The 11,659-nt window shown below is 49.1% G+C and overlaps 2 protein-coding genes across 3 annotated transcripts in view; both read left to right on the forward strand.

Moving 5' to 3' along the window:
• abcc5 (ATP-binding cassette, sub-family C (CFTR/MRP), member 5) overlaps positions 1-9,063 on the forward strand; it is a 14,180-nt gene extending 5,117 nt beyond the window's left edge. The window contains exons 8-30 of one of the 2 annotated variants that reach the window (XM_014028749.1): positions 514-661; positions 740-888; positions 977-1,084; positions 1,518-1,681; positions 1,763-1,961; positions 2,075-2,146; positions 2,219-2,343; positions 2,418-2,490; positions 2,996-3,199; positions 3,276-3,419; positions 3,487-3,580; positions 3,672-3,841; positions 3,931-4,077; positions 4,172-4,301; positions 4,393-4,675; positions 4,750-4,936; positions 5,047-5,136; positions 5,304-5,493; positions 6,307-6,466; positions 6,544-6,622; positions 6,718-6,831; positions 6,912-7,076; positions 7,993-8,094. In XM_014028749.1, coding sequence (XP_013884203.1) covers positions 514-661; positions 740-888; positions 977-1,084; positions 1,518-1,681; positions 1,763-1,961; positions 2,075-2,146; positions 2,219-2,343; positions 2,418-2,490; positions 2,996-3,199; positions 3,276-3,419; positions 3,487-3,580; positions 3,672-3,841; positions 3,931-4,077; positions 4,172-4,301; positions 4,393-4,675; positions 4,750-4,936; positions 5,047-5,136; positions 5,304-5,493; positions 6,307-6,466; positions 6,544-6,622; positions 6,718-6,831; positions 6,912-7,076; positions 7,993-8,094 — 3,297 coding nt within the window. Of the gene's footprint in view, positions 1-513; positions 662-739; positions 889-976; positions 1,085-1,517; positions 1,682-1,762; positions 1,962-2,074; positions 2,147-2,218; positions 2,344-2,417; positions 2,491-2,995; positions 3,200-3,275; positions 3,420-3,486; positions 3,581-3,671; positions 3,842-3,930; positions 4,078-4,171; positions 4,302-4,392; positions 4,676-4,749; positions 4,937-5,046; positions 5,137-5,303; positions 5,494-6,306; positions 6,467-6,543; positions 6,623-6,717; positions 6,832-6,911; positions 7,077-7,992 lie in introns of both variants that reach the window. The other variant, XM_014028750.1, reaches the window with a different exon arrangement.
• A 972-nt stretch (positions 9,064-10,035) lies between these two features.
• Positions 10,036-11,659, forward strand: part of rnpepl1 (arginyl aminopeptidase like 1) — a gene marked incomplete in the record, with an annotated part of 13,525 nt that continues 11,901 nt past the window's right edge. Inside the window, 1 exon segment of the mRNA XM_014028762.1 lies at positions 10,036-11,445. Within this exon segment, the coding sequence (XP_013884216.1) occupies positions 10,957-11,445 (489 nt within the window).

Below are 11,659 nucleotides of genomic sequence, written 5' to 3' on the forward strand. Positions count from 1 at the left end.
ATGGTTTGTGTTGGTTCTTCATGGTTTGTGTTGGTTCTTTATGGCATGTCTTGGTTCTTCATGGTTTGTGTTGGTTCTTCGTGGTTTGTGTTGGTTCTTTATGGTTTGTGTTGGTTCTTCATGGAGTTGTTGGTTCTTCATGGTGTTTGTTGGTTCTTCATGTTCTTTGTTGGTTCTTTATGGTTTGTGTTGTTCTTCATGKTGTTGTTGGTTCTTCATGGTGTTTGTTGGTTCTTCATTTTCTTTGTTGGTTCTTCATGGTGTTGTTAGTCCTCTATGATGTTTGTTGGTTCTTCGTGGTTTGTGTTGGTTCTTTATGGTTTGTGTTGGTTCTTCATGGAGTTGTTGGTTCTTCTTGGTGTTTGTTGGTTCTTCATGTTCTTTGTTGGTTCTTCATGTTCTTTGTTGGTTCTTTATGGTTTGTGTTGTTGTTCATGGTGTTGTTGGTTCTTCATGGTGTTGTTAGTCCTCTATGATGTTTGTTGGTTCTTCATGGTTTGTCTTGGTTCTCAGATGTTCAGCTCCAGAATGACGGCGTTCTTCAGGAGGAAAGTTGTAGGTGTCACCGACAGGCGTGTGCAGAAGATGAACGAGATCCTCAGCTACATCAAGTTCATCAAGATGTATGCTTGGGTCAAAGCCTTCTCTCAGGACGTTCAAAGTACGGTAACCCATGTTCACCTGAGCTAGACGTTACCACAGTAGCACAGGTGCTCACTGACATTTGTGTTTCTGTCAGGRATCCGTGGCGAGGAGCGGAGGTTACTGGAGCTCACAGGTTACTTCCAGAGCATTACGGTGGGCGTGGCTCCAATCGTGGTCGTCATTGCTAGCGTGGCAACGTTCTCCACCCACATGTTGCTGGGATATGACCTGACTGCAGCCCAGGTAACAACTTTTAAGCACTCAGTCCTCTTAATATTGCTACTGTTGGTTTACCTGTTAACCCACCTGTTGACTCCGCCCCCTCCTTCAGGCCTTCACTGTGGTGACAGTGTTCAACGCCATGACCTTCGCCCTGAAAGTGACCCCATTTTCTGTTAAGTCTCTGTCGGAAGGCTCCGTGGCTGTGGAGAGATTTAAGGTACTAACCAGGACACCTGGAACACACCTGCAACACACCTGCAACACACCTGGAACACACCTGCAACACACCTGGAACACACCTGCAACACACCTGCAACACACCTCAAACACACCTGGAACACACCTCAAACACACCTGGAACACACCTGGAACACACCTGGAACACACCTGCAACACACCTAGAACACACCTAGAACACACCTGAAACACACCGGGAACACACCTTGAACACACCTTGAACACACCTGAAACACACCTGGAACACACTTGGAACACACCTGAAACACACCTGGAACACACCTGTAACACACCTGCAACACACCTGGAACACACCTGTAGCATGGAGAAAGAGATGGACAGGTGCAGAGCTGAGGCTCTGTTGCATGTCTTTAAGGTCTAACTGACCCGTCTCTGTCTGTCTCTGTCCCCAGAGTCTCTTCTTGTTGCCGGAGGTTGCCAGTCTCCGGGAGTCACCCAGCGACCCTCAGGTAGCCGTGGAGATGCGAGGTGCATCTCTGGGGTGGGAGGGGCTTGGACAGAGCACTCAGTCCAGTCCMTACATCAGAGTAACCAGGAGACACMGACAGAGAGACAAGTAAACTCCGACAGTTTCTGAATTTGATGTTTTCATTGTGGAGTTTTGTGATTATTTGGTTCGGTTTRSTCTGGTGTCCAGGTGTAGGGACGCAGGTGTCCTTCAGGATGAGGAGGAACAGGAAGAGGTGACTGGCTCTCTGCTGGGAGGAGCAGAGCAGGTCTTTAGTCCTGAGGAAGAAGATGTGGAGGAGAATAGCTGTCCCCCTCTCCTGGCTGTCCCTCCCGTCTCTCAGCATCTTCAGAGCACCTTGCACTGCATCGACCTGAGCGTCCAACAGGTGGATCCACTAATCCAGTTCATAGACCAGAACCCCAGAGTTTTACTGAATATACTTAAGGTTTCTCTTTGTCTATCTGTCCACCCCTCTTGCCCACCCATGTTTCTGTCCAGGGGAAGCTGCTGGGTGTGTGTGGGAGTGTCGGAAGTGGAAAAACCTCCCTAATCTCAGCCATTCTGGGACAGGTTAGACCACCTGAGGTCCCCCGGATTCTTCAGCTGGTGGACAGGTTTGATTTCTGATTGTTGCTTTGACAGATGACGGTGCTGGARGGTACCGTGGCCGTCAGAGGAAGGATGGCCTACGTGGCTCAGCAGGCATGGATCCTGAATGCAACACTGAGAGACAACATCCTGTTTGGACAGGAGTACCAGGAGGACAGGTAGAGATGGCTCGGAGACACCTCAGGAGGACAGGTTCTSAGGTAGACTAAAGTGTTTCCCTCCGTCCTGACAGGTTTCAGTCAGTCCTCAGCGCTTGCTGTCTTCGACCGGACCTGAACCTGCTGCCCAACGCTGACCTCACAGAGGTGACATCACTTCCTGTTTCTGTCTSTGTAAACCAGTGGCGTTTGAAGTCGGTCCTCAAGGGTGGGTGTCCTGCATGTTTTAGGTGCTGCTCTGGTTCAACACAGCTGAACCTAATGAGTGCCTAATTAGTAGGCCTCTTCAGTATGCCATCAAGGTCTGCAGAGGTCATTGAACCAGGGCAGCTCTTAAAATATGCAGGACACTGRCCCTCRAGGACTGACTTTGGACACCACTGCTGTAAATGGTCCGTCCTCTTCTTAGGGTATAGGTTCTGCAGTGGTTCTCAGACCTTTGTTGGATGAATGTGATGAGACGAAACATCAGTACAGGAGACAGATAAAAACTAAAAYGTGGTCAACCTTGGTCTCAAACAGGCCTGAGGTTGGTGGTCTGGATTAGGGTACCACCAGGACCCATGTCCCTGGACTGAGGACTCTGGAGTTTTAGTGGTAACCCTGAGTTTGGGGCTGATGTGATGTTTCGCTCCCATTTGTCTTTGGTCAGATTGGGGAGCGCGGCGCCAATCTTAGCGGCGGGCAGCGGCAGCGGATCAGCCTAGCCCGAGCCCTCTACAGCGACCGGGACGTCTACATCCTGGACGACCCTCTGAGCGCTCTTGACCCCCGCGTGGCCAACCACATYTTTCGCAATGCCATCAAGAAGCAGCTTTGCAACAAGACCATCATCTTCGTCACCCACCAGCTGCAGGTGAGCCTCGCCGGGACAGGTGCGGTGCTCTGCCGCAGGCTGTGGCCACAGTGATAACCTTTGCGCTGGTGTGCAGTACTTGGTGGACTGTGATGACGTCATCCTGATGAAGGAAGGGAGCATCGTGGAGCAGGGTAACCACGACAGCCTGATGAAGCTGAATGGAGACTACGCAGCAATGTTCAACCACTTCCAGCTGGGAGACTCGCCGTACATCGAGGTACGGTTCCGTCTTTTTGTCCATTTGTCTTTCTGTTTGTCCGTCTAAGTGTCTCTTTATCCCGCAGGTTCCCAGCAGGAAGAACGGCGGTTCTCAGCGAAAACCAGCGGACGCTAAACCAGGATCCGTGAAGAAGACCACGCCRGTCATCAAAGACAACGGTAACCTTTGTCTGTATTCAAACGATGCTCTGAGACATCGGCCTCCATTTATCTGATCATGTTCTGTTTTTCYGGTCATGTGACGCTGAAGGGGAGGAGCAGCAATATGGGGGCGTGGCTTGGCCCGTGTTTCGTGTTTACATGAAGTCGTGCGGAGGCTCCACCCCCTGCCTGCTTATCCTGGTGCTGTTTGTTCTGAACGTGGGGAGTTCCGCTTTCTGCCACTGGTGGCTCAGCTACTGGATCAACCAGGGCAGCGGGGTGAGTCACCTGAGAACACCACATCATCATCATCATCATCATCATCATCATTATCATCATCATCATCATCATCTCCTCTGTTCTACCAGAACACCACAGTAAACATGGGCAACAGCTCGGCCGTGAGCATCAGCATGAAGGACAATCCCAGGATGCAACAGTACGCCGCCGTCTATGCCTCCTCCATGGGCGTCATGCTGCTCTTCAAACTCCTCAGAGGAATAGCCTTCGTTAAGGTCAGTCTGATCTTTGGGTCCAGGTGGGTCAGATTTGCTCAGGTGGTCTCTCAGAGACACCAGTAGAACCTTTTTTATGGTTCTTCTCTTTTAGGGAACTCTGCGTGCTTCCTCTAAGCTCCATGACCAACTCTTCCATAAGATCATCCGTTGCCCCATGAAGTTCTTTGATACGACCCCAACTGGACGCATCCTGAACCGTTTCTCCAAGGACATGGATGAAGGTAATCTTACCGGACCAGACTGGACCTGACCAGACTGGACCGCAACCTGTTTAATATCTAAAGGAGCCTTGACTTCTCTGTCTCCTTCCAGTCGACACCCGTCTGCCCTTCCAGGCAGAGATGCTCATCCAGAACGTGATCCTGGTCTTCTTCTGCCTCGGAGTCATCAGCTGGGTTTTCCCGTGGTTCCTGGTCGCTGTGGGTCCTCTGGTTCTACTCTTCTCTGTGCTGCACAGCATCTCAAAGGTCCTCATTCGAGAGCTGAAGCGTTTGGACAACATGACCATGTCCCCCTTCATGTCCCACATCACCTCCAGCATCCAGGGCCTGACTACACTGCAGGCTTACGACAGGGGTCAGGACTTCCTGCACAGGTCAGGGCCTCACTGCAACCACGCAACCATGAAGTCCAGATCCGAGGCCTGAACGCTGTCCTCTGTTGTTTCAGATACCAGTTTTTGCTGGATCAGAACCAGGCTCCATTCTACCTGTTCAGCTGTGCGATGCGTTGGCTGGCGGTGCGTCTAGACGTCATCAGCGTGGCTCTGATCAGCACCACGGCCCTCATGATGGTCCTGATGCATGGGAAGATCCCCCCTGCCTATGCTGGGCTCGCCATCTCCTACGCCGTGCAGGTAACTCAGACCAGCCTGTGTGGAACTCGAACCAGACCAGACCGGACTGGACTGGAAGAGACTTGTTTTACTGGAACACGAAGTGGACTCTTAATGTTTGTGTTCTTCAGCTCACAGGTCTGTTCCAGTTCACGGTCCGTCTGGCCTCTGAGACCGAAGCCCGCTTCACCTCTGTGGAGAGAATCCACCACTACATCCAGGTATTGAGACTCTCTGGTCCTGCTGGTAGTTCTGGACTGTGAAAGACCTGAACCCAGAACCTTCATGTCTGAGAGGAAGACATTTTCCTTGGTTTAATTTTGTTCTGTAATTTCTGCTGGCCTCAGCAGAACCAGATTCTGGTTCTGACTTGTTCTGTGTGTCTCAGTCTCTGTCACAGGAGGCCCCGGCCCGGGTCAGAGGTCGCTCCCCGCCTCCTGACTGGCCCCAGCAGGGGCAGCTGGTGTTCAGGGATGTGGAGATGAGGTACCAGGAGAACCTCCCTCTGGTTCTGAACAAAATTTCCTGTACCATCCGGTCGAAGGAGAAGGTCGGCATCGTGGGTAGAACCGGGTCAGGTGGGAAGAAAGTTGCTCTGCTGCCTTCTAGTGGTGGAATACCGTAACTGCACATGAAATCAACCAAAAAGTTAGCTTTGCTAATTTAAAATTCACTAACTAAAAGTAAAGCTTCACTAACACTAAACTGCTGAACATGAAAAAAAAAAAATTAGTGGAAGCTAACACTAACAGCTAATTGCTAGCAGCTAAGATGTCTGTCACTCAGTCTGCGTCACGCAACTTCGTCTCCTACGAGCTGAAGATTAGTGATGTTAGCTTGTTAGCTGTTTGCAGACCTAAACCTAATTTAATGGAAGCTAACTGGTTCACTAATGTTTTTCAAAGTTAATGAAGAATATAATCTGCTACACAAAAACATAGTTCTACTATTAGCTGTTCACTGGTTGGCAGAACTATGCCCACCGTTGCTAATTAGCCATTAGCTGGTTAGCAGAACTGTGCCCACCATGGCTAATTAGCTGTTGGCTGGATGGCAGGACTGTTAGCTGGTTAGCAGAACTGTGCCCACCACTTTTAATTAGCTGTTAGCTGGTTAGCAGAACTGTTAGCTGGTTAGCAGAACTGTGCCTACCACTGCTAATTAGTTGTTAGCTGGTTAGCAGCATTGTTAACTGTTTAGCAGAACTGTGCCCACCACGGCAAATTATCTATTAGCTGGTTAGCAGAACTGTTAGCTGGTTAGCAGAACTGTTAGCTGGTTAGCAGAACTGTACCCACCACTGCTAATCGATTTGTCTTTCTTTAAACCAGAACATAATAATCAAGATATTTTCGGTAACTTCTGTACTTCTTGTCCATCTGACCCTTCAGGGAAGTCCTCTCTGGGCGTGGTCTTGTTCCGGCTGGTTGAGCGCTGCGGAGGCTCTATCCTGATCGACGACATTGACACCAGCGACATCGGATTGGCCGACCTGCGTAGCAAGCTGTCCATCATCCCGCAGGACCCAGTGCTTTTCAACGGGACAATCAGGTATGAACACCTGAGAAGACCCTTACACCTAGAGCTTCATCGGACCTCAGATCAGATCAGTGTTTGTGTGTCTGCAGGTCCAATCTGGACCCTCTCAACCAGTACAGTGAAGAGAAGATCTGGGATGCTCTGGAGAGGAGCCACATGAAGGACAGTGTGAGTTCATCTACTGTAGATAATAATAAGAGGCTCTGTCCAAAGAAAGATCCATTTTCTATGTCCAACTAACCRTCCACCTGTCTCATTCTTAGGTGTCCCAGATGCCTCAGAGGTTGGAGTCGGAGGTGATGGAAAATGGGGAGAACTTTTCAGTGGGAGAAAGGCAGCTTCTGTGTGTGGCCAGAGCTCTGCTGAGACAATGCAAGGTGAGAGACAAACTGAGAGACACACCTGTCCTTTGCTTTTTCCTGTCCCCTCTGCTTTGATTGGTTAATTTTGGGCTCAGGTGCTAGTTTTGGATGAGGCTACAGCAGCAATGGATGCAGAAACAGATGCTCTGATCCAGGAGACCATCAGGACATCGTTTCAGGACTGCACCACTCTGACCGTCACTCATCGTCTCCACACTGTCCTATCCTCTGACCGTATCATGGTGCTGAACCAAGGACAGGTATGGACCAATGGGAGCACAGCTCCAAACAGGACCAGTAGAAAAAGGTGTTCCTGTTGGACAGGTTAACCCAGGTCTACCTCTGGTCTATCTTTGATCTAACTCTAGTCTAACTCTAGTTTAACTCTGGTCTATCTCAGGTCTAACTCTAGTTTAACTCTGGTCTAACTCTGGTCTATCTCGGGTCTAACTCTAGTCTAACTCTGGTCTAACTCTAGTCTAACTCTAGTTTAACTCTGGTCTATCTCAGGTCTAACTCTAGTCTAACTCTAGTCTATCTCTGGTCTACCTCTGGTCTAACTCTAGTCTTTCTCTGGTCTAACTCTAGTCTTTCTCTGGTCTAACTCTGGTCTATCTCTGGTCTACCTCTGTTCTACCTCTGGTCTATCACTGGTCTATCTCTGGTCTATCTCTGGTCTATCTCTGGTCTCCCTCTGGTCTAACTCTAGTCTAACTCTGGTCTACCTCTGGTCTATCTCTGGTCTATCTCTGGTCTATCTCTTGTATACCTCTGGTCTATCTCTGGTCTATCTCTTGTATACCTCTGGTCTATCTCTGGTCTATCTCTTGTATACCTCTGGTCTATCTCTGGTCTACCTCTGGTCTATATCTGGTCTACCTCTGGTCTAACTCGGGTCTATCTCTGGTCTATCTCTGGTCTACCTCTGGTCTAACTCTGGTCTACCTCTGTTCTATATCTGGTCTATCTCTGGTCTAACTCGGGTCTATCTCTGGTCTAACTCGGGTCTATCTCTGGTCTAACTCGGGTCTTTCTCTGGTCTAACTTTTGTCTATCTCTGGTTTATCTCTGGTCTACCTCTGGTCTAACTCTGATCTAACTCTGGTCTACCTCTGGTCTCAGTCTGGTCTCACACAGCTGGTCTCATTGAACCTTTCCTGTCTGTGATTGGTTCAGGTGGTGGAGTTTGATGAGCCATCCAGGCTGCTGGCCAATGAAAACTCTCGGTTGTATTCGATGCTGGCGGCTGCAGAGAGTAAGATCTCAGTGCGAGGATGAGGATGAAGATGAAAACTATGTTGAAGCTGCAGGAGATGCAGCAAACCAGTAGACGCTCAGAGTCAAATCTCTGACAACATCTTGTTGCTTTTTGGCGACATTTCTCTCTGTTCAAGTGTTTATGAGAGCTGGTTTGTAAACAGCTGATTTGTATTTTTACTGTTTTATTTTTACTTCCTGAACTGGTTCTGAGGACTCGATGACCTGGCACCACATGATCCGATGCCCACAAAAATGAGAGGTGAAGGATGAAACCTGTGGTTTCCTCTTTGTAAAAAAGTAACAACAGATGATCTGAAAGTTTTGATTTGATTGAGTTTCTCATATTTATTGTTGTTTACATAACAACCGTATGGTTTCATTTTGTGTTAGTTTGATAAAAAATAAGACTCAGCTCCTTGGCCTCCGACAGAAACGTATCCAGTCACCTGTTTCCTGAAACATAATGCTTTTTTTCTTCTTTATGTGCATCAAATATACATGTCTGGTTATGTTTTATTATAGAATGTGAATAAGACATTTCTAAAGCTTCTTAGTTTATAAGAAGTGGATCTTTTCTGCCTTCATTTGGACTTCCTTGCCTTTCAGGGGTGTAAAAGTGAGTGCTACCCTCTAGAGGACAAACAGGGTAACTGCACAGGTTCTGACTGAAACTGGCTGTAAATCCGATTAATATGTGTTTAATAGATTTAAGAGGCTGCAGGACTGATGTGATGTTTTGTTTTTAATGTAATGTATGATCAGTGATAATCAAACTGTAGTAGCTGCGTTGTGCAGCGGGCAGCAGAGCCTCCATGTGAATGTTGTTTACTGTTTGTTTGTTGTGAGAACGCATGAGCTGCTATTTGTAATTTGCACTTTATGACCAACAGATGCGTCACTGAGCTCAGACGTACATTTTTTGAAAATTTGTGATTTTTCTTCTTTGTAAATTTTAGATTTTGTGATAAAAGCCTCGTAGAAATGAAACGTCTGTTTGTGTCGTGTTTGTAAAAGAGTTAAAGTTTTTAACACAAAACATTATTATTATCCCAATTTATATCGAACTATTTTACATTAAAAGTAATATTTTTATACAATATTAAATAAATGCTGACTTGTGATGAATTGTACGAATGTGTTAAATGTGAAAATGATTTATTGTCTCTAGGGGCACATGTTTATAAACTTCAGTTCTAGGATCAGAACCAGGATCAGGTTCACCTGCCACAGATTCAGCTCAAGTCAATACAACTGATCTGTTGCTATATTTATGTTTCTCTAATAACAGCTGTGGCGGCCATCTTGAATCCAGTCAACCCCAGGGGTTATCCAGTTCCTTCCTGTAAGTTTCATTAAAATCCACCCTGTGTTTCTGCAGATATTTTGCTAACAGACAAACAAGTTTGACTTCAAATAAATACCAGCAAAGTTTTAAATGAGGGTCTTGTGTATGTTACTTTAGCATTCAGATTATGTGCTGGGTATCAGCCTCAGCTACTACCAAACCAAACTTTAGCACGGTCTGTAGAACTGACTGATTTAGAGCCATTTTGTATTTTCAAAGTTTAGCTTCCTGTGGCGGCCATCTTGAATCAGGGTGACTCCAAAAGTTAATGAGTTGTAGACAAACATCCATTGATTAGTTTGTGAAAGTTTCATTAAAATCTGTCCTGTGATTCATGAGATATTTTACTAACAAACTGGTACAGACGCTCCTGGACAACAACTCATTAGTCCCCGCTTCTACAGCGTCCCCCACCGGCCAGCAAGCCCCGCCTCCACAGCGCCCCCCACMGGCCAGCAAGCCCCGCCTCCACAGCGCCCCCCACMGGCCAGCAAGCCCCGCCTCCACAGCGCCCCCCACCGGCCAGCAAGCCCCGCCTCCACAGCGSCCCCCACCGGCCAGCAAGCCCCGCCTCCACAGCGCCCCCCACCGGCCTGCTGAAACTTTCTTGCCGCTGTTACTTCCTGTTTTGTCCGGAGACTCCTCGGTCTTTCGGCGGTGTCTCCGTCCCTTTGTTCCCCGGACACTCGGTTCTGGACCCGGACTGTCGGTCCAGTCCCCGGTCCGGTCGTCACCGGTCCACCGGGAGCTGCGGCACTCAGTGACCCGGACGCAGAGCAGGGGAGCCGGGCTGAGCCCACAGGAGGAGCCGGTGTCGGTCTGGTCCTGATGGATTTTACATAAACCGGTCGTGAAGGTCCGGTAAGACTCTGCGGGTCTGAGGCGGGTTCATCTGTCTGCTGATCAGTAACCGGGTCAGGTAGTTCAACCAGAACCAGAACCTCTTTGACCTCTAACTCCGACATGAAGTGCCTGCTTTATAAACTGACTCCGGTTCTGGACCGAGTGGGGCTCGACCCGGTTCTGCTCAGTTCGTAAATGTTCTGAATGTCCTTCAGGTGTTTGTCTGTGGGTCTGACCCAGTTGGACCTGGATTTGGATCTGATCTGGTTTCAGTTTATTTAAAGGCGAAGTTCCTCTCAGGTCTGGTCTGGACCCGGACCCAGGATCTAAATAATTCTGGTTCTGTCCCACATTCTCAGTGAACCGGTCCAGAGTTAATCCGGGTTCCACCAGAACTGGGTTCAACTCAGTCCGAATTTTTTAAATCAGKTTTGTTTAAACTAGACTTTAGTGGTCCAGGTGGTCCTCCTTAAACTGGACCAGTACCAGTACTGGGTTTATTGGGAACCAGAATCCAGTCCAGGTTTKAAACCTTCACATTCTGATCTGGGTTTGGACTCTAACAGGTCCTGAATGCAGTCAGACCTGGTGACCCTGGTCCACATGGGTCTGGGACTTTAAAGACTTCTTTGATTTGGGTTGATGGTGTTGATCCGGATCTGAACCGGGTCCAGACCCTGGTTTAGGTCACCATGGCAGAACTCCACCAGGCCCCCACCTCCCTGTGCTGCTGCCGTAAATCCCTGCCGGTCTCTGGGGGCCGGTTTGCCGGGGCCTCTGGCCGGCCCCCGGCGGTCCAGGGGTCCCAGGTCCCGCGCTGTCCCCTGGTGGACGTGGCCTCGGCCTCAAACTTCAGGTTCTTCAAGCTGACCCACTTCCACCTGGACCTGCGCCTGAACTTTGCAGTGAAAGAGATGAGCGGCTGGCTGGTTCTGGACCTAGTCCCGGTCCACCCGTCGGTTTTCACGCTGGTCCTGGACTCCCACCCGTCCCTGTTGATCCACTCCATAGACTGTAAGGTCCCTGAGGAGGGTCCGAAGGATCCCGTGTCCCTCACGTACCGGCTGGATCCGTTCACAGACTACGGCTCCTCCCTCAGCATCAGCCTGCCCACCGAGGCCGTGAAACCCGGCAGGCTGGTCCAGATCACGGTCCGGTACACCACCACGGACGGCCCGGCGGTAAGGACACACAACACCTCCCAAGACCCAGACCCGTCTGGAGGTTCTGATCCTTAAACCTCTGAAATTAGAGTTCAGATGAGAAGATTTTATCTGTAGTTTCAGAACCTTTCAGGGACTGTAGGGTCTCCTCAGGGATTATAGTGTGGTCTCAGGGACTGTAGGGTCTCCTCAGGGATTATAGTGTGGTCTCAGGGACTGTAGGGTCTCCTCA

The sequence above is a fragment of the Austrofundulus limnaeus genome, unplaced genomic scaffold, assembly GCF_001266775.1.
Source record: "Austrofundulus limnaeus strain Quisiro unplaced genomic scaffold, Austrofundulus_limnaeus-1.0 Scaffold803, whole genome shotgun sequence".
Taxonomy (NCBI): Eukaryota; Metazoa; Chordata; class Actinopteri; order Cyprinodontiformes; family Rivulidae; genus Austrofundulus; species Austrofundulus limnaeus.